Source organism: Periplaneta americana, chromosome 7 (assembly GCF_040183065.1).
Source record: "Periplaneta americana isolate PAMFEO1 chromosome 7, P.americana_PAMFEO1_priV1, whole genome shotgun sequence".
NCBI classification, from domain to species: domain Eukaryota; kingdom Metazoa; phylum Arthropoda; class Insecta; order Blattodea; family Blattidae; genus Periplaneta; species Periplaneta americana.
The window spans coordinates 176751225-176771828 of record NC_091123.1 but is presented as its reverse complement, the minus strand read 5'-3'; the positions used below and the strand labels follow the sequence as shown (position 1 = coordinate 176771828).

Below are 20604 nucleotides of genomic sequence, written 5' to 3'. Positions count from 1 at the left end.
AACTTATAATACAGACGTGGACAAATTATTAGCAAAATATACGATTTTTGTGACATATTTTTACAAAATGTGACTTTTCAATTTAGACGACTGTTAAAATTTGGCTGCAAAAGGGTATCTGTCGGATACAGGGGGGAGAGCCATTAATCCTTCCCATTGAAGGCTTTAAGGAACCAACTTGGACAAATACCCAATGTCCCATCCCTACCTTCCCGTGGTGCAGCTGTTAGTAAGCATAATTTTACGAGCTGAACTAAAGGGAGGGGCTACTCATCAATTAGCACTGGTCAGCTTGATGAGTTAATGGCTGAATTTGGTATAATTTTCCTCTATCCAATACCTAATTCCCTATTTACCCTTTCCTATCCAGTCCTCTGACTGAACTCTTACTTTCTTTGACCCTGACGGCATTAGAGCATTCGAGGCCTAGGGGTTCATTTCCCTTTCCTTCCTCCTCTTTCTACTTTTCTGTTCCTAGTGCTGACCTGCTATGGCACTAAAATCGTCCTCCAGTGGCTTAAGGAGGGAAAGCTGGTGATCAACAAGATCTCCCAGCTAGGTCCAATGGACCCGTCGACCAACAGCAGGTGTGGTCCTCCAGACATTCTGGGGGTTGTGTGTGAATGAAGTAGCCACCAAAACGTTAAAATATGGTGTTCACCTAAATCAGCTACAACTTGCCATTTAACAAATCTGTGCTGCAGTGGCTGGTCATGATAATATCTTTGAAAAATATTGGAGTGCAAGAGGTCAAATAACTTTATTGTCAAACACCTGGCATTAGAAAACAACAAGATTTTTATGATTTTATGAATCCAAATATCTTGGAGTTATTTTCGATAGTAAGTTAACATAGAGCAACCATTTGAAATACATTTCTGAAAAAGCTCGTAAAAGATTCTCCCTTCTAAAAAGACTAGCAGGAAAGAAATGGGGATGCTTTAGGAATACTTTGAACACCACATACAAAATGTTTATACAGCCAGTGCTGACGTACTGTGGAGAAATTTTAATTACTTCACCTTTCATCAACGAAATAGAACGTGTTCAAAACCAAGCTCTCAGGCTCATTACTGGTGGAATCAAAACAACTCCAATAGATTCTATGAGATTCCTCACTAATATTAACATCAAAATGATAATAGAAGAAAAAGCACTGATTCAATATGAAAAACTTATCAGATTACCAGGAAACAATTGGCTTTCATACAGTCCTCTCTGTAGATTAAAAACTCGAAAAAGTTTCATATCCATTGTTCAAGAATTAAAAAAAAGAAAATCAACATCCCGAATTTAAAAGAAAACTTACAAATTAAACCAAACCCTTTAACTCTGTTAAATATAGAGTATAATCTAAATTTAACACAACAAATACTAAAATCAGAAGTAAACATTGAAATAATGAAATAATTGTCTTTAGAAACAATTAATATTAGATACCCTACACGAAAATGGCTTCATTTATACACCGACGGATCCTTGACCTCCAGAGAACAAGGTGCCGGTGCAGGTGTTACGTGCTGTCTCTTCTCACTTTATAGATCTCTTGGATATGGAACAAGTTTTGATGGAGAAATCATTGCAATAAGTGAAAGTCTCAGTAATCTTCTATGCCACATCAATAAATTTAAGAATGCAGTTATATTGTCAGACTCCAAAGCAGCTATTCTATCAATAGTCTCTAAACACACACCTTCATCTCAAACAGCAGAAATAACTAAAATGCTCTCTCAATTAGTATCACTCAATAAAAGAATTGTATTCCAATGGATACCATCCCATTGTGAAACCCTGGGAAACGAGAATGCGGATGCTTTAGCAAGAAGGGCAGCACTGCTACTTACAGACCTGTTACTAAATCTACGTACTACTGTGTGAAAAGATTTATTAAATCTACATACTTAGACTTCAACAAACAAAATTTGATAACACAAATCTCAAGGGAAAAAATGGAACTCTCTGCATCATAATCCACAGTTAATTCCCCTATTTACCACGAAAATCGTCTGTAGCTGCATTTAGATTGGCAACAGGCCATGACTGTTTGGATAAACACCTGCATAGAATTGGAATATATCAGTCCCCTAACTGCCCATTGTGCAACTCAAACCAAGAAATGGATTCGGAACACCTCAAAATCTGTGCTTCAGTGGCCGGTCATGATAATATCTTTGAAAAATATTGGAGTGCAAGAGGTCAAAAGACTTTATTGTCAAATGCCTGGCATTAGAAAACAACAGTTTTATGATTATAGTACTCAGAAGTACGTAAAAATATCAACTGCAGTCAAAATTGAAAAGTCAAATTTTGTATAATTATACAATAAAAATCGTGAGTTTTGCTAATAATTTGTCCACGTCTGTATAAGCGTAGCCTATAATATTTGAAACTGCATACTGGGCCAGATATGACACACTGTCAATAACTGGATCTGACCATATGTGACATTAGTTGACAAAGATAGAACTACTTAAGTTACTTGAATATAAAACCGGTGTGTGCAAGACTGTCCTATGCAGTAAAGGGTTAAGGCATTGTTGGATATAATCAACACAGCGCTGTAGTTCCAAGCTCGGCTGCTTAACTGTCATGTCCCATCTTTAAAAAAAACAGGTATGGATTGCGTGTTATTCTTCTGATTGTGTAAGTGAAATGTTTAGATTTAGGAATGGTTGTGTTAACATTAGATTGCGTGTTATTCTTCTAATCGATAGTGAAGTGTTTAGATTAGCTTGATCATATGGCACCACTCTAATTTGCATTAGAACAAATGATTTTCAAGTACAAGCTTATCTGAAAAGGAGTGATTGAACTCAGCATTAATTAACGACAGCAATAACACATTTTTAAAAAAGCACTATTTCATGACACTGTTTAAAACAGTATAAAAAATAATTTAAAACAAAAAAAAGGCGGGTTTTTATTTATTTATTTTTTTTAATAAAACTGTTTTCCAACCCTGTTGAAAAGTGACTTGGTGAAACTAGCACTGAGGTAGTTCTGGTGATTTCGTAAGTGAAAATCGTTGAATGTATGCGTTTTTTTGTGAAGATGCAGTTGATAGTATATGTAAGGCATAACAAAAACCTAAACAAACCTAACCTGTCACAGATTCGTATATACAAGGTACACAAGCGCCAGTTTAGTCGAGAAAGGCATAAAAGAAGTGTCATATATTCAAACATTGCCGGTAAACCCTTTCATGGAGGAAACTTACAAAAATATGGGAACTTAATACCAATGGTAATCTACAGTAATGGCCGCAAAGTTATGTATTAGGTATTCTCACTGAAAACAGTAAATTCAATTTAAAGTTCTTCTCAACCTACACTACATGTTTCGCAACACAATGTGATTGCTCTTATTGTAAAGCTTATGTTAACATAATCTTAAACGACTGAAGAAATTAAACGTGCAAGTTTCAAATACGCAATAACAGAGCTGTACTGTTCGAAGTGCAAAAGAATGAATAAAACACTTAAAAATTAGCTACAATGCCATATAAGTTAGAATTCCATAATTTAAGTTATAAAGTAATTTCAACACAATTTAACAAAATAATATTTAAAAACAATTATTGACATACTTCTTCGAAATAGTATGACATGTTGTCCTTCGAATGCAGTACCGGTACGTTGTAAAAAACCAACTAAATTTGGAACATGTTAACAACAATAAATTCGTCTACCTATATAGATATCAAGCACAGAAAATCTTTAAAAAAAAAAAAAAAAAAAAACAAACAAACAAAATAAAAATAAAAAAAAAAACAAAACAAAATCCTTAAAAATCGGAGCTCTCTATCTCAACACAAAACGTCCACCCATTGGTTGCCGCCGAGAAGTATGAGAAAATTAGCAGCCAACATAATCGAACGGGAAGCACCCACAGTACATAACCGTAATTGACCACAAATAACATTCGTGCTATAAACATGCCTACGGATACAATAACGTATTACTAGTTACCTTATATCCTTTAAAAGAATGAAGTCTCTTGCTTCTTACACCAAAACAAAAAATGGCTCGTCTAATTTATTCAACTGCCAGCGCTCGATCTCCTTTAGTTACCTCTTGAACAAAGCCTGTCAAAACCTGGAACATAATTGTATACGAATCTCTAACTATAGGAATGTATTAAATATACCTAGGTACACATAATTTAATATACATTCATTGAACACATAAAAGTTATAAAATTGCTAACAAAGACGTATAATTTACTTACTTTCCTATCTCAAAAAAGGGAACCGGAGCGTCACTCTCGTGAGCCCTCCATTTTGAATGTTTATCGATAGTTGATCGTTGAGCTGTAAACGGTAGTGTCACGAGATATCGAAAAGGCGCGGAACTTTAAAAATTCAAATTATTTCAAACCTCAAATCGCTGGTCTAATGATTGTCATTAAAGGGAATTCACGTGAATTCAAAGTTGGATTAGGGCAATAAGAATGTTGTTTGCGTCTCTTTTTTCTGAAGAGAATAAACAAGATGAGAGGACCATCTTGTAGATGTATGGAACATAAAAGAATCCTATCCCTGCAATTGAAGTCGCCACGCAGAAAGAAGATGGTTACATACTTGTTTTCAAGTTTTTTTTTAACTATTTGTTTCTCTTGCTCCAATTATTACCTCTGATTGAGGTTCTGGCTAATACATCTCACTAGACGATATGTGTCACAAGAGAAAAGAAATATTTTTGCATAGTTTAGACCTATGTAAGATTTGTGAAATATGTTCCCCATACATAGCCTATGCAATGGACGGGGGAAGGAAATGGCTACCATAGCCCATCATCTCATGGCTTAATTGCCTGATGAATGCTGCCTTATTGGTGTCATGACTTTTGAGGTTCCAGCAAATCTTCGGACTGACTAAACATACTCCAATAGTATGGGGCTGTGATATTTGTGAGTTCAGTCTGTCAGAGGGGGGGGTCTGTTATTTTTTGCAAGAACAGGAGTGGAAAGCACAATAAATCTAAGACGTGCAAGCCTTCGTGTCCCTCCTCTGTAATAAATAAATAAAATTATAAATTACATAAAAGATTAGTAACACGCATTATAAAAAAATGTTAACAGTTTGCCAATGGAAATATAAATGAAAAGAGTACAAACCATTTCTCAATATCTGTAAGAAAAATTCTCTCTTCTCACTTCTACGAAAGTAATTCTCCTCTTCTCTCTCCAATGTAAATTCCTTAATTACCGGTACTCCAGAGTATTTAAATAAATATGTTTTAAGTGTAAAATTAAGAAAACTATTGTATTGTTGGTCTTGATACTTTCTATAAGAAATTCATATTTTCAGTTTCTTTTATTTTTAAAGTATGAGTAGGCTACATAAAATTTCTCATTGCCAGTACCTGTTAAACAGTTCTCACTTTTATCAAAATTATCCATTTTTTTATTTGAAGTTCCTTACCTTATATAGATTATATAAGTAAATTTCAGTGCAATGTAAGCAAATGAATGTATAATCATCATTTGCTTTACAAACTTAGCCTATATTGTCTGTTTTTATTTTAAATTTTTCTAATTTCTCTCTTAATTTAAATACCGTAGCCAAAATGAAAACTAATTACTCCATGCATTTAGCAGCGCACCTGGTGATGAAAATGTTGAACTATGCAGGAAGTATTCCCTCCCTCAACCCCTCTTGATTTACTTACACAATGGTCTATAAAATGGCGAATAAAGATTAATGGAACTAAGTCACAGGCAGTGGTTTTCACTAAAAGATTCCCACACTTACCAGAAGAACTCACAGTTAAAAAAAAAAAAAAAAAAAAAAAAAAAAAAAAAAAAAAAAAAAAAAAAACCTTTTAATTCGGCTGTAAAATATCTTGGCATTTATCTTGATAGTAGACTGACTTACAGACAACATATAAATTTAATCAGAGACAGAGCTTTTCAACGTTTCATGCTGCTATATCCTCTCCTCAAAAGTCGCATCTCTCTTAAAGTCAAAGTTTTATTATACACTTGCCTGATCCGTTCATATATGTTATATGCCTGTGAAATTTGGTCAAATACTCATATACGTCATATTAAAAGACTGGATGGAATACAAAGATCAATATGAAGGACAATCACGGGAGCAGTCTATGATATCAGTAACTCTCAACTACATGAGTCACTAAATATAATGTTATTTAGTGATTATATTCAAAATGCCAGAAACAAATTTATGAAATCTATAAGAACACATCCAAATTCAATGCTCAATAGTTTAGTAATTTCTCGTGTTTAATGAATAAAATGTAAAACACTTCACTTACTTACTGGCTTTTAAGAAACCTGGAGGTTCATTGCCACCCTCACATAAGCCCGCCATCGGTCCCTATCCTGAGCAAGATTAATCCATTCTCTATCATCATATCCCACCTCCCTCAAATCCATTTTAATATTATCTTCCCATCTACATCTCGGCCTCCCTGAAGGTCTTTTTCCCTCCGGCCTCCCAACTAACACTCTATATGCATTTCTGGATTCGCCCATACGTGCTACATGTCCTGCCCATCTCAAACATCTGGATTTAATGTTCCTAATTATGTCAGGTGAAGAATACAATGCGTGCAGTTCTGTGTTGTGTAACTTTCTCCATTCTCCTGTAACTTCATCCCTCTTAGCCCCAAATATTTTTCTAAGCACCTTGTTCTCAAACACCCTTAACCTATGTTCCTCTCTCAAAGTGAGAGTCCAAGTTTCACAACCACAAAGAACAACCGGTAATATAACTCTTTTATAAATTCCAACTTTCAGATTTTTTGACAGCAGACTGGATGATAAAAGCTTCTCAACCGAATAATAACAGGCATTTCCCATATTTATTCTGTGTTTAATTTCTTCCCGAGTATCATTTATATTTGTTACTGTTGCTCCGAGATATTTGAACTTCTCCACCTCTTCAAAAGATAAATTTCCAATTCTTATATTTCCATTTCGTACAATATTCTCGTCACAAGACATAATCATATACTTTGACTTTTCGGGATTTACTTCCAAACCTATCTCTTTACTTGCTTCCAGTAAAACTCCCGTGTTTTCCCTAATCGTTTGTGGATTTTCTGCTAACATATTCACATCATCCGCATAGACAAGCAGCTGATGTAACCCGTTCAATTCCAAACCCTCTCTGTTATCCTGGACTTTCCTAATGGCATACTCTAGAGCAAAGTTAAAAAGTAAAGGTGATAGTGCATATACAACTTCTCTCTTAAACGAGTCATATGCCTTTTTGAAATCTATGAATAACTGATGCACTGTACCCTTATACTCCCATTTTTTCTCCATTATCTGGAATAGTTGATCTATTACGCCTAAAACCACATTGATGATCCCCAATAATTTCATCTACATATGGAGTTAATCTTCTCAAAAGAATATTGGACAAAATTTTGTACGACGTCAACAAAAGTGATATTCCTCGAAAGTTACTACAGTTAGTCTTGTCCCCCAAGAGGGGGAATGCCTGACTGAAACATTACAGTCGGCAAAATTTCAAGCTCTTCAACCAATTAAACATAACATGAATAGTACATCACCAGATATTGATGCACTAATCCTACAGAAGAAACAACTTCGAAAAAGATGGCAACTGTATCGCGATCCTGCAGATAAAACAAAATTAAATCAAGTTACAAGAACAATTCAGAAACAACTTCTACATATGAGGGCAACAAAGTTTGAAGATGATCTTGATAAATCAACACAAGAGTTCAATATTCCCTGGAAAATAAGTCGTAGACTTACTAAATCCAAGGAGTATACTAATTTCCCAATTTCAAGCAGTACCGGCCTTTTATACTCTGACGATGAAAAAGCAGGTGTTATAGCAGATGAACTTGAGAATGTCTTCAAGCCTCATCAGTCTTATTATCGCTCAATACGAAGATTAGTAAATGATTTCAAACATAAACAGTATGAATACCGATACAGCCTGCCACTGTTTCAGAATTAATATTAATATTTGATCGAACCCGGGTCCTTGGTTCTACATACCAAGCGCTCTGACCACTGAGCTACGCCGAATTCAATCCACAGCACTGGATCGAATCTTCCTCCTTCAGTGTTTATCTTTATGGTCTGACTCCAAGTTAGGCATATATGTTGACGTATATGTCTAGTGTCAACTGCCATTATACTAGGAGCGCACTCAGTTGAGTGACTTATTTGGCCGGGATTCAGTGGTCAGAGCACTTGGTATGTAGAACCAAGGACCTGGGTTCAATCCCCAGCGCCAGAGCGAATTTTTCTCCTCAAATATTAATTGTCAACATTACAGAGATTATTCTGTAGGACAAATTAATAAACCCATAATATACTGTTTCAGAAGTTCGCAGATATATTAAGAAATCCAATTCTAACAAGACTCCTGACCCAGATGGTATCACGAATCACATGTTACAGAATCTTTCTGGCAATATAATTGCATATTTAACCATCCTTATAAATACTATAATAATAATAATAATAATAATAATAATAATAATAATAATAATAATTAATAATACTTACTTACAAATGGCTTTTAAGGAACCCGAAGGTTCATTGCCGCCCTCACATAAGCCCGGCATCGGTCCCTATCCTGTGAAAGATTAATCCAGTCTCTATCATCATATCTCACCTCCCTCAAATCCATTTTAATATTATCCTCCTATCTACGTCTCGGCCTCCCTAAAGGTCTTATTCCCTCCGGTCTTCCAACTAACACTCTATATGCATTTCTGGATTCGCCCATACATGCTACATGCCCTGCCCATCTCAAACGTCTGGATTTAATGTTCCTAATTATGTCAAGTGAAGAATACAATGCGTGCAGTTCTGCATTGTGTAACTTTCTCAATTCTCCTGTAACTTCATCCCGCTTAGCCCCAAATATTTTCCTAAGCACCTTATTCTCAAACACCCTTAACCTATGTTCCTCTCTCAGAGTGAGAGTCCAAGTTTCATAACCATATAGAAGAACCGGTAATATAACTGTTTTATAAATGCTAACTTTCAGATTTTTTGACAGCAGACTGGATGATAAAAGCTTCTCAACCAAATAATAACAGGCATTTCCCATATTTATTCTGCGTTTAATTTCCTCCCGAGTGTCATTTATATTTGTTACTGTTGCTCCAAGATATTTGAATTTTTCCACCTCTTTGAAGGATAAATCTCCAATTTTCATATTTCCATTTCGTACAATAATAATAATAATAATAATAATAATAATAATAATAATAATCCGTGGCGCTACAGCCCGTGAAGGGCCTAGACCGACCAGCCAGCTGCTGGCCTCATGCCCACATGCTGAAGCAGAGGTGGACGATCATCCAACCAGAATGAAGGTATCGTGTGGTTAGCACGATGATCCCCCAAGCTGTTATAGCTGGTATTCACAACCGGATTTCGCTACCAATCATAGCTCCCCAAGTGCATCACGATGCTGGGTGGGCACCGGTCCCATACACTGGCTGAAATTTCATGAGAAAATTTCTTCTCCCATGAGGAATCGAACCAGCGCGCATTCCCTTATAAATACTGCTCTACAATTTCTCTATTTCCCACAAATATGGAAGGAAACAACTATTATTATTTTTCCTAAGGCTGGGAAATCACGACGACTTGTTACCAATCTTCGACCGATTAGCCTACTAAATACCTTGGGAAAATATATGAAATAATTATATTTAACAGACTCTCTGAACATATTATCTTCTCTCGACACTTTATCCCTGATGAACAATTTGGATTTATGCCGAACAGGTCTACAATACTTCAACTGACATAAATAACAGAATATATCACCAGAGGTTTTCACTATCGATGTAGTACAATTGCTGCATTCTTAGACATTGAGAAAGCGTACGATACAGTCTGGCACAATGGCCTCATAGCAAAGCTCATCCTTCTACAAATTCCGGATAATCTCATATCCATAATTTCTTCTTTTCTCTCTAATCGTAAATTCAGAGTCAGAGTATGCAAGGCATACTCTCCAATTAAACATATTTCACCAGATGTTCCTCAAGGTTCAGTGATGGCTCCCAGACTCTACAATTTATATACAGTAGATATTCCTCATCATAATGCCACACAATTGGCAATGTATGCTGATGACACTGTCATCTTCAGCCAAAAACTAAACATATTATCTGCATATAGAGCTGTATAGCAACATCTTCACTTAATAGATAAGAGGGCAAAAACCTGGAAGATTAAAATAAACAACATGAAATCAAATGCTATTATCTTTAAGATACATTAAAGATGATATATTACAATTATATGAACACTAATAAATACAATAAAATTATTAAAGAAATTAGAGTCAGACATGTTTCGGAGATGCTTCTCCATCTTCAGTGACTATTTACCACGACGGATGGTTCAGGTGATCGAACCGCGTTGATGCTTGGCTTAAAGGAGGTTTTCTCAGAAGTAATATTTTTGACTTAATGTGTTTTTCTTGTAAACCGACGATATTATTACTATCCACCACCTCCACCACCATCAGTGTTGCCGGTGTGCCGGAATTTTGTCCTGCAGAAGTTCTTTTACATGTCAGTAAATTTACTGACATGAGCCTGTCGCATTTAAGCACACTTAAATGCCATCGACCTGGGCCGGGATCGAACCCACAACCTCGAGCACAGAAGGCCAGAGCTATACCAACTATGCTACCAAGGCCGACCATAATTACAGTACCTATAGTCCTGTCGCTCTAATTTCCGGCAGCCAATTGCGTTGCAGGTCGGCTACATTTAAACATGTGCGTCTTGTGATTCACTGATTCATTTCTTAAGGCTCGATAAATACTTAATATAATCGCCCGCCATTTTAGCTCTTTCGTTGGCGTTCGCAGAAAGCACATGAAGACGTTATTTGCCGCTCAATTATTTGCTGAATTACAGTGTGTTTGATTTATTATCATAGGAGCTACGACATGATAATGTTTAACGGTGTGGTAAATAGATTCCTCGTATGGTAGCTCGGCAACGTAAGAACAAAAATGGCGAACGATACTACCTACCTAGACTTTATAGAGCCTTCACTTTCTAAGACGTAAGCAAAGAGGCGGAGTCATGCCGGAAATACCAGCGTCGGGACTATAACAAAGTGTATATCATAACTATATTATTCAGATATTCACCTAAGTTTAGTATTTGTTGTGTGTTCTGGCATGAATCTAAATTATTTTGTGGTTTAAATTACAAGGTCTAGTATCTATTGTGACTTGAACTGTTTTAGTGTGCATGGATGGATATACATGGTATATATGACCATTTCAAGCCATTTTCAATACACAATGATATTAAAATGGGTTTGAGGGAGGTGGGATATGATGATAGAGAGTGGATTAATCTTGCACAGGATAGGGACCGATGGCAGGCTTATGTGAGTGCAGCAATGAAACTGCGGATTCCTTAAAAGCCATTTGTAAGTAAAAGGAGTATACACAATTTCAGCCTGCTGCCCAAACTAGTTTCTGAGAAAAATGTTCCTGAAGTACCCATGCTTTTAACTTAAGTTTAATTAATATCTTTCAGGTTTTAAAATCTTTATGCTCGACCATGCCGAAATGTAGTAATTATACACCTGGTAGCAGTCCTTTAATGCATGTCATTAAAATACACCTACTCATTAAAGTTCAGGTGTTCAGCCAATGACAAGTCAGCTTTGTACCGTTATATCGATTATTCTCGGATATGCAATCGAAAGACAATTAGCGAAAAGTCAGGAGGCTGGAAATCCAATACTGTCGCAGAAGGTTATGTTCTGTTACTATAATAATTAGCGTTAATTGTAAATAATATTCAAATAAATTCAATTTGTCATCTCGTTTTTCAATTCTAAATCATTTTCCAGGTTATATCAGAGTAATCTTCATCTTATTCTCTGCCAAGGTCAATGACATTCGGCCTCGGAAAAAATCAATACTTTCGCGTCTGCGCACATCTCACAATTCAGGTCAGTTCGCACATAACCATAAGAAGACCTAATTTTAAATAATTTCAAGTTAGAAATATGGTCGAGCATAAAAAGTCGTATGAAACTTGTGTATAATGGTAATTAAGACGCTCGTATGAAAATTATGAAACGAGCTTGTGCTCGTTTCATAAACAATCATACTTACGTCTTAATTACTACCATTATAGGCTCGTTGCATAATGTACTACCGGTATTATAAAATCAAGTATCTGAGGTATAACAGTGTTGGACCACGGACTCATTTCACCTTCATTAGTATCATTTCTATTAATCAACTCAATAGTTTATAGGTCGGCCAGGAGGACATGGTTCCAGGATCTGTCTATAGGCGCCATCTGTATGCGGGAGCTGCACATATCCAGCGATGCCGCAGGGGCTTTAATAAGCAGACTGCGGGTGACCTGAGGAATGTAGCTTCCTTGGATAGATAGCGGCTTGGTGAGTTGTGGAGTCGATGGTGGCATGTTCTACTTGTTGAGGATGCAGCAGATTCAGACACATGAATTGCGAACAGATGCCATCGATCTGAGAAGGCTGCAGAATAACATCACAGGCAGGCGGAGGATCAGGTCTCCAGTCAGAACTGGATGCTGTGGCTGAATCGATACTGTGACATCATGCAGTAAATCATGCACTTGAAAGAAGTGATCCTAAGGACTTCAACAATCATTTAAGTACAGTGAAACCTGTTCAAGACGGAAGTGATATGGTCCTAATTTTTTTTCCGTTGTGGGCAGGTTTCCGTATTATTCAGGTGTTACATTAAAATGGAATATTTTATCATTCGTATACATGAAAAACAAATGACATGCCGCAAACTGCAAGAAGTACAAAATATTCCGTTTATTACTAATCACGTTAAATTAGCTTTCTGTCGCTTATTCCATTGGTGAATCATCTTGATTAAAATCTCTTTTTCTGTATAAATTTTATCGTAACTCATTCAGCAGTCATTAAACACTGCTAAAGTTTACTAATCTCATTCAGTTTAATATTTAACACTATATTATAATAATGTTCAGTATATCACTGCACATTATTAATTACCGTGATTAGACTAGGAGCCATCCATTAGAAGCCTTGAATTCTGGCTTATCTAATTTCTTTCCCAGTGCAATGGCTTGCTTTGCAGAATAGGTCCAGAAATTGGCATGTTCCTTGAAAGATCATGAATAACCCACTTCCACAACAGTTCATCTATTTCCACATAAACAGTTGCTTTCTGGTTCCTTTTATGTCACCAATATTGACCCCAAGCCACTCACTCGTTATGATCTTTATCTTTAAAGTGTCACACCCGAAATTTCCAAAACTGAACTTCAATATTATTTCACATACGCTTCGTTTCTAATTTTCCTTTAAGTTGATAAATTTTACTACATCACTTAATCTTAATGCCACATTTTACGCAACTTTTTTACCAGGAAATCACTACACTTGCGCTCTGTCTAGCTACGACAATATATGGGTGTGAAGCATTGACAACCTTTGAAGGGACTCGTCTGCCTAGTCAACAGGGTAATAAAATTTATGACCGACAGGCCAGCACACCCTCATACCCTCTAAAATTTTGCAAAGAAAACTTGTTTTTTTTTTTTTTCTTAGTGACCTGCATATTTCGTATATTCCTTGAAATTACACGCTGTTTCAAAATATAGTTTACATTAAAGCAGTGGGCCCAAAATATTATTTCTGTTTTGAACAGTAGCAGGCAGTTTCCGCATTGGACAGTTTCCGTTTTATTCAGGAAAAATTACACATAATACATACGAATTTCGCCGGGACCAATAAGTTGTTCCGAAATAGAAGGATTCCGGATTATTCAGGTTCCGATTTGAACAGGTTTCACTGTATAAGGTTGCACAATAAGCCTAAGGCTGTAATACTCGCCTGTAGGCCCTTCTAAAAAAAAAAACATGAAGTATAAAGATAATATAAAAACCAAAACATACACACAAATATTGTATGCTGTAAAAATTGTAATCTAAATCGATAGATACAAAAGCTGAAAAGTAATAGCAAAATTTCTTCGCTTATTTCACTTACACACAACAGCCATAAGCTCAGACTACCCAGGCTCCTTAACTTCCTGAAAACATTAAAACTGTATATACACGTAATGTGAAATAATCAGAATAATTTTGAATAAACTGCTGTTACCCTTAGGTCTACTCTGTCTACCTTCAGCATGATCTTACGTCTAGAAACTTTTTGTATGGTAAGAGGAGGGAAAGAGAATGAAAATTACAAAATTAATAAATATATATGATGCTTTTATTACTAATTACTGAAAGACAGTTTTTCATATCAAGTTTTCCATTCTCTTCTGAGCCCTGCAGTGTGGTCAAACAATTTTGGATTGGTGAATTGTCCTTTCATATCCAGCACATAGAAGAGACGGTGGTTTTTCACTTTGATAGGCAGTTGTACACGGGCATTTTGTCGGCTTTCCTGACTGCTAACCTACAAGTAAAGATAAACAATGGTGAGTGTTCATTCATTTGAGAATGGACCAACTTAAAAACTACCATACTAAATAATAATCCTACCCATGTGGTATGATAGAAAAAGTGCTCTATTAACATGCCGTACTTATCACATGAAAATCTGCAGGTCTACTGTAGTTTTGGAAAGTTTCTGAGTCGCTAAGAAGACTTTTAGGTTTTCCACATCTGCTGGAACTTAAAATATCCAACATTTTGGAATTACATACAATTTCCATATTTAGAAATGTTCAAAATGTTGGAGGTTTTAAGTTCCAGCACACAATGGAATATGCGAAGTCTTTCTCTGAACATAAACACACTGAAAGTATAGTATAGTGCTATTTTTTTAACTCATGCTGCATTAAATTAACGAAAATTCTACAACAAATGACAACTATAAGACTATAACCAATCAAATCCAAAGAAAATCACGGTGACATCTAGTATAAAACCTAGATATATAAAAGTCACTAATAATCACTAACATTTAACTCTAAAATAAAAAAGTTGGTAATACTAAATACATTGGCTTAAAATTTACCAATGTATTTAATTCGTAAATTTTAAGCCATCTCTTAGTATTTATTAGTAGCTATTTATTGCCTCTAAAATAACATGTTTAATAGCTATTTTATATATATATATATATATATATATATATATATATATATATATACCTTCCCATTGAAGGCTTTAAGGAACCAACCTGGACAAATACCCAATGTCCCATCTCTACCTTCCCGTGGTGCACCTGTTACTAAGCATAATTTTACAAGCTGAACTAAAGGGAGGGGCTACTCATCAATTAGCACTGGTCAGCTTGATGAGTTAATGACTGAATTTGGTATAATTTTCCTCTATTCAATACCTAATACCCTCTGACTGAACTCTTACTTTCTTCGACCCCGACAGCATTAGAGCATTCGAGGCCTAGGGGTTCATTTCCCTTTCCTTCCTCCTCTTTCTACTTTTCTGTTCCTAGTGCTGACCTGCCATAGCACTAAAATCGTCCTCCAGTGGCTTAAGGAGGGAAAGATGGTGATCAACAAGATCTCCCAGCTAGGTCCAATGGACCCGTCGACCAACAGCAGGTGTGGTCCTCCAGACATTCTGGGGGTTGTGTGTGAATGAAGTAGCCACCAAAACGTTAAAATATGGTGTTCACTTAAATCGGCTACAACTTGCCATTTAATCAAACCAAGAAATGGATTCGGAACACCTCAAAATCTGTGCTTCAGTGGCTGGCCATGATAATATCTTTGAAAATTATTGGAGTGCAAGAGGTCAAATGACTTTATTGTCAAACGCCTGGCATTAGAAAACAACAACAACAATTTTGTATTATAATTTTATTATTGTTTATTGCTTATAAATATGTATTTTGATGCCAACTATAACCCTAATATACCTCAGGGTGAAATAGGGTTTATTAAATTAGATAATAAAAAGAAAAAAAAATACTTACTACATTCAACCAGTTGCCCATTTTCTATGAAATTACCAATTAATGAAACAACTTCTTCTGCTAACTACATTTGTTTATATCAATTTCAATCACTCTGATTAGAAAGAAACACCTTTAATAGAAAGAAGATTCAGAGTATAGCCTAACTGAATAAACTTTTCAACTTCATACAGGGTGCGTCAAAAAGAACGGATAGATTTCAAACTATCGATACGCAGCGAGGGGAGGGATAGAGAGAGGGGGACCACGACTGTTGGGTCAGCCAGAGAATGCAGTTTCAGTTGAGAACATGGTGTTGGTCTGACTTACAATGTGCTTTCATCGTAGAGACATTTTTGAAAAATGAAGAGTCTGTGATCACTACTCAGGACTCATTTCGACATCGGACGTCACGCTAGGATTCCTACTCGGAATACAATTTTGCGGTGGGTGGCTTCATTTCGTACCACAGGTTCAACATTAAAGAAGAATTCACCTGGACGAAAACGGAGCATGTGTACACCTGCAAATATGGAGACAGACACTAGATTGTCTGGCCACCTCAAAGATCAGCCCGCAAACATGCTATTGCACTGAGATTGTCCGAGGTTATGGTCAGATCTCGCGCCCTGCGAGTTCTTTCTTTGGGACCATTTGAAGGCGTAAATAACCACATACACTGGATGAACTGAAGACGGCAATTCGTGAAGAAATCGCGGCAATCCCACTAGCTATGACTGTGAAAGTGACGGCGAACTTCAGAAAACGCCTCGATGCCTGTATCGAAAGCCAAGGACATCATATGGATGATGTTGTATACCATAAATAAACTGCATGTATTGGTGGTCTGTTGATAACAATAAATTTTTGATTTGATGAATCCTTACAATTTTCTTGCCCTGTGAAATCCATCCGTTCTTTCTGACGCACCCTAATAAGGAATTATAAGACAAGCGAATTTGAACTGGAGACCTATGATTTACAATGCCCCATTTTCGAGCCATAGCATACAACAGATCGAAATTGAAATGTCACATTGTTCAGCATCTGCATGTAGGTAACCTTTCTTGCTGATAAGCTCCAAGCTAATACATGACACCAAGACTATTAACACTTACTGCACACCAGATTCACTCTCTGTTTATATCTGCCGCAGTACAAACATCGTGGGGTATAGGGAAACACAAAATAACACAAGTGTATCTAAGTGACTTTTAAAAAAAGATTCCAGAACAGACATCGCTACTGGATGTCTTGCAGTCTATCAGCAATTGGGGTCAATAGAGTGCAGAAGAGTTACTGTGGTGTGAGAAGCCTATATACACAAGAGCCTGCTGAGGAAGTGTAAAGGCCCATTCCCATTTAGTGGAATTGAAACAAACAGAATTTCTCTTCACAGTGTATTTAAATGGAAGATAGCAGAAAGCGGTGTGTTCAATTGAATCAAATAGAAACTACAAATAATGCCCATGGCTTGTCAGTATATCTTTTCATTAATAGTCTTCCTCGTATGTAATCGTGAAAACTTTGTAACTAATTCAACAGTTCATAGCATAAATACACGTCAAAAAAATGACTTTTATACTCCATCGGCAAGTCTATCGTGCTATCAAAAAGTAGTGCGTTATATGGCAGTAAAAATTGTTAATAGCCTCCCTATCGATATAAAAAATGAAACTCAAAACATAAAATTATTTAGGGCCAAATTAAAGAAGTACCTAATTTCTCACGCCTTCTATTCTGTAGGTGAATTCATGATATTCAATAACACTTCATGAAATTGATACTAAAACTTTGTGTTGTACCAGTAGACTATATTGTAAATCTCGTCTGTATATATTTCATCTAGACTGTGACTATAAATTAAGATTTTATAATAGTATTAAGTTTTTTGACTTGTTCCATATTCTAGCTGTAAGCATGTATGAATACCATGGAATGTTAATAAATACAATACAATACAATAGAATTCATTAGGTAGAATATTTATTTCACTCCTGGAACTGAATTTCTTATTTTGAGTAGTATGAACAATATGTTTTCGTGCAGCCTTCGTGAAGAGACAAATGGGTTATACCCATTTTTGGTAGCATAATTTATTTATTGAAATTTATCGCTGAGATAGTAAGTAGGCTATACGGAAACTTACAATTTAATAATATGAACAAAGGAAAATTAAATAGTGTCCAATAATTTCAACGTTTAAAAGAAATGGCTAATTACTGGTACACTTACAAACAAAAAGAACAAAACTTAAATGGCTAATTTCAAATATATAAGAGAAAGCTCGAATGTGTACTTTAGGTTTACCTTATTCACTGGAACGGTCAACATTCTATTCTTTCCAAATGGCGTGTAAGTTACAAATGTCAATTGATCTCCACCTTTCCTTAGTATGAGGAACCGAACGGACTTCAGAGTGAATAACCATGCTGATGTCAGAATACCATATCCTTTAGAAAGAAAATATTTTATAAGTTTAATTTACGTTGTCGCATTGTAATAACAATAAAAGTTACGCTACGAATTTTACGATGTAAATATGCCTAGTTAACTCTAGGCCTAAGTGAAATGACTAGTTATTTCATGTTGTACATTTTTATTACTGTATTAATACACTTAGGAAATACTTACCTATTAAGAAACTTATAATTGACAAACCGTTTCTGTACTTATTTTCTCCAAAATTAATTCTTCTCCACCATGGAAGATCATCTCTGTCCTTCGGTACAGGTGCATCTCTCAATGAAGTGAAAGCAAAATGAGCAAGATAAGTCCAGAAACCAAACTGACACAATGCAAAAATATTAACTATCCGAAAAAATTTCGGATTTTCGTAACGGTATATTATCACGTCCTTTGCTACATTCGTATTCACATTAAGGGCAGATGTACTCAGAAAACCTTTAGAAAATGTTGGCACTTCTTTGATTTTGTTCACATTTCCCACACAATATGTCATATTTCTGTAGTACATAACTTTCGTGGGAGAACGGTAAAATTCGTTCACAAAATTTTTGCAATATATTACATTTCTGTAATTCACAGTTCCAAATGTCAGATGGGGAAAAATACGATATTTACACAATGATATAAAACAATTCATGTTTCGTAAATTCATCAATATGGTTCTTTCTATGTATATTTTCTCACCGTATTCTGTAGATAACAGCTGTTACAGTATTAAAATTTTTACATTGCCTTTACAATTTGTTGTAATCACAAGTATCATAACCTCTCCGGTCCTTGTACCCACTCTGCGGCTATGCCCATTCGTTTGTCATTTCACTCATTCATAAATCACAGATCGATATAAATCGAGTATAACCACCACGATTCGTTGCGATTCGAATGCCAGAAGAGATTCGTTGGGATATTTCCATTTTTAGGCGAATTCATAAAAATGTTAGGGAATTTCATTATTATCCTGCAATAAAGCTGCCAACACTGTGAACGAATAACGGCGCTGCTTTTAAATAACTATAGTTTCAAAATATATAAATCAGCATACTGGACAACCAAAAGGAATTTTTTAATCCATTATTTAATGACGCTATATCAGCTACTAGGTTACATGTTATATTCATTTCTTCGATGGAAATAATTTCAACTAGATGGTATTTGCCCAACATTCGCCTTACAGCCAGAGAAAACATTGAAGAAAAAATCCAACTAATTAATTAACCCTAGTAGGAATAATTCCTACTGGGCCCAATGTGAAAGTACAATTATTGAACCTTCACATTGGGCCCAGCTTTGGACAGCTGGCAACACACTTACCTCCCGAGCAACACCAGTTACCAAAAGTGAAGGATTAATTGAATTTTAAATGGTTATGTTACAAATAGAAGTTACAATCTGCTACAGTATTAATACCATAGTCTAGTACATATAGTCACGAAGCTCAATACGTAGGGATTATGCATCCATTGACAGTTGAACTTGCTAATTGCTAGCCACTAGGATCACTATGAACTTCAAATTTTTACAAGATCATAAAAATGCGTTGTTAATACAACACACACCAAATTGCTGTATAATATATCACTCCTGAGATATTAGCTTTTAATTACATTTTTAATCACCAAATTTATATTTCATCAAATTGCACTATGCAATGAACGGTTTCAAATTGCTATCTATAAATTTAATATTTGCCTCACAAGACCAATATTAAAAAAAAAAAAACTGATTTGGAGTTTTTATGAAACTGTTGTTATTTTTCAATTAAAGATTTTTTAAATAATGATATGTTTTTTTTTTTTTTTTTTTTTTTTCGCATTCTATATACTACCTGCCAAAGATTTTTTTTTAAATTATATGATCATTTATTAGCACTATGAAAAAAAGCCCAAATCAGATTTTTAGTTCAGTATTTGTACACAATTCCTGAAAATTTCAAGACAATTAAAACTGTATCACGTAGTGTATTTTGAATGCAAGAAAATGCTGAAAAAAATATATGAGAAAAATGAATTTTAAAATTCAAATGTGAAAAACTGTACATTACCATCATCCTATTGCTCTAGAACTTTCCAAAGGAGAACACCACATTAAAATACAAAGTTTATTCATAATAAAATGCTGAAAAATGCTCCTCTCCTCTGACTAGCCTTTAAGCTGCCTCCTGACATGAAGTACATACTTTTCAGATTTAGTATTCTGGATTGTGGGAGTCGTTTAGGTGATTATCTC

General features: G+C 35.5%; 2 protein-coding genes across 3 annotated transcripts in view; both read right to left on the bottom strand.

Annotated features, from left to right (window-relative positions):
• Window positions 1-4299, bottom strand: part of Top2 (topoisomerase 2) — a 100622-nt gene extending 96323 nt beyond the window's left edge. For both annotated transcript variants that reach the window (XM_069831960.1, XM_069831961.1), the window contains exons 1-2: window positions 4228-4299; window positions 3969-4094 (exon numbers count right to left, since the gene is read on the bottom strand). The gene's annotated coding sequence lies outside the window, so the exon portion shown is untranslated. The remainder of the gene's footprint in view (window positions 1-3968; window positions 4095-4227) is intronic.
• A 9932-nt stretch (window positions 4300-14231) lies between these two features.
• LOC138703782 (transmembrane protein 223) lies at window positions 14232-19190 on the bottom strand. The gene is made up of 3 exons (XM_069831959.1): window positions 18544-19190; window positions 18220-18362; window positions 14232-14442 (listed from the first exon to the last, which is right to left on the bottom strand). The coding sequence occupies exons 1-3, from the start codon at window positions 19028-19030 to the stop codon at window positions 14287-14289; spliced, it is 786 nt and encodes a 261-aa protein (XP_069688060.1). The 5' UTR covers window positions 19031-19190; the 3' UTR covers window positions 14232-14286.
• Between the last annotated feature and the right edge of the window lie 1414 nt (window positions 19191-20604).

Excerpts from the sequence above, each read along its gene's own strand:
- LOC138703782 (XM_069831959.1), bottom strand. The coding sequence starts at position 19,030 with ATGAATTTACGAAACATGAATTGTTTTATATCATTGTGTAAATATCGT. Across the intron at positions 18,363-18,543 it reads AATTATAAGTTTCTTAATAG|GATATGGTATTCTGACATCA; the intron begins GTAAGTATTTCC and ends TTCTTTCTAAAG. Across the intron at positions 14,443-18,219 it reads TGACCGTTCCAGTGAATAAG|GTTAGCAGTCAGGAAAGCCG; the intron begins GTAAACCTAAAG and ends CTTTACTTGTAG.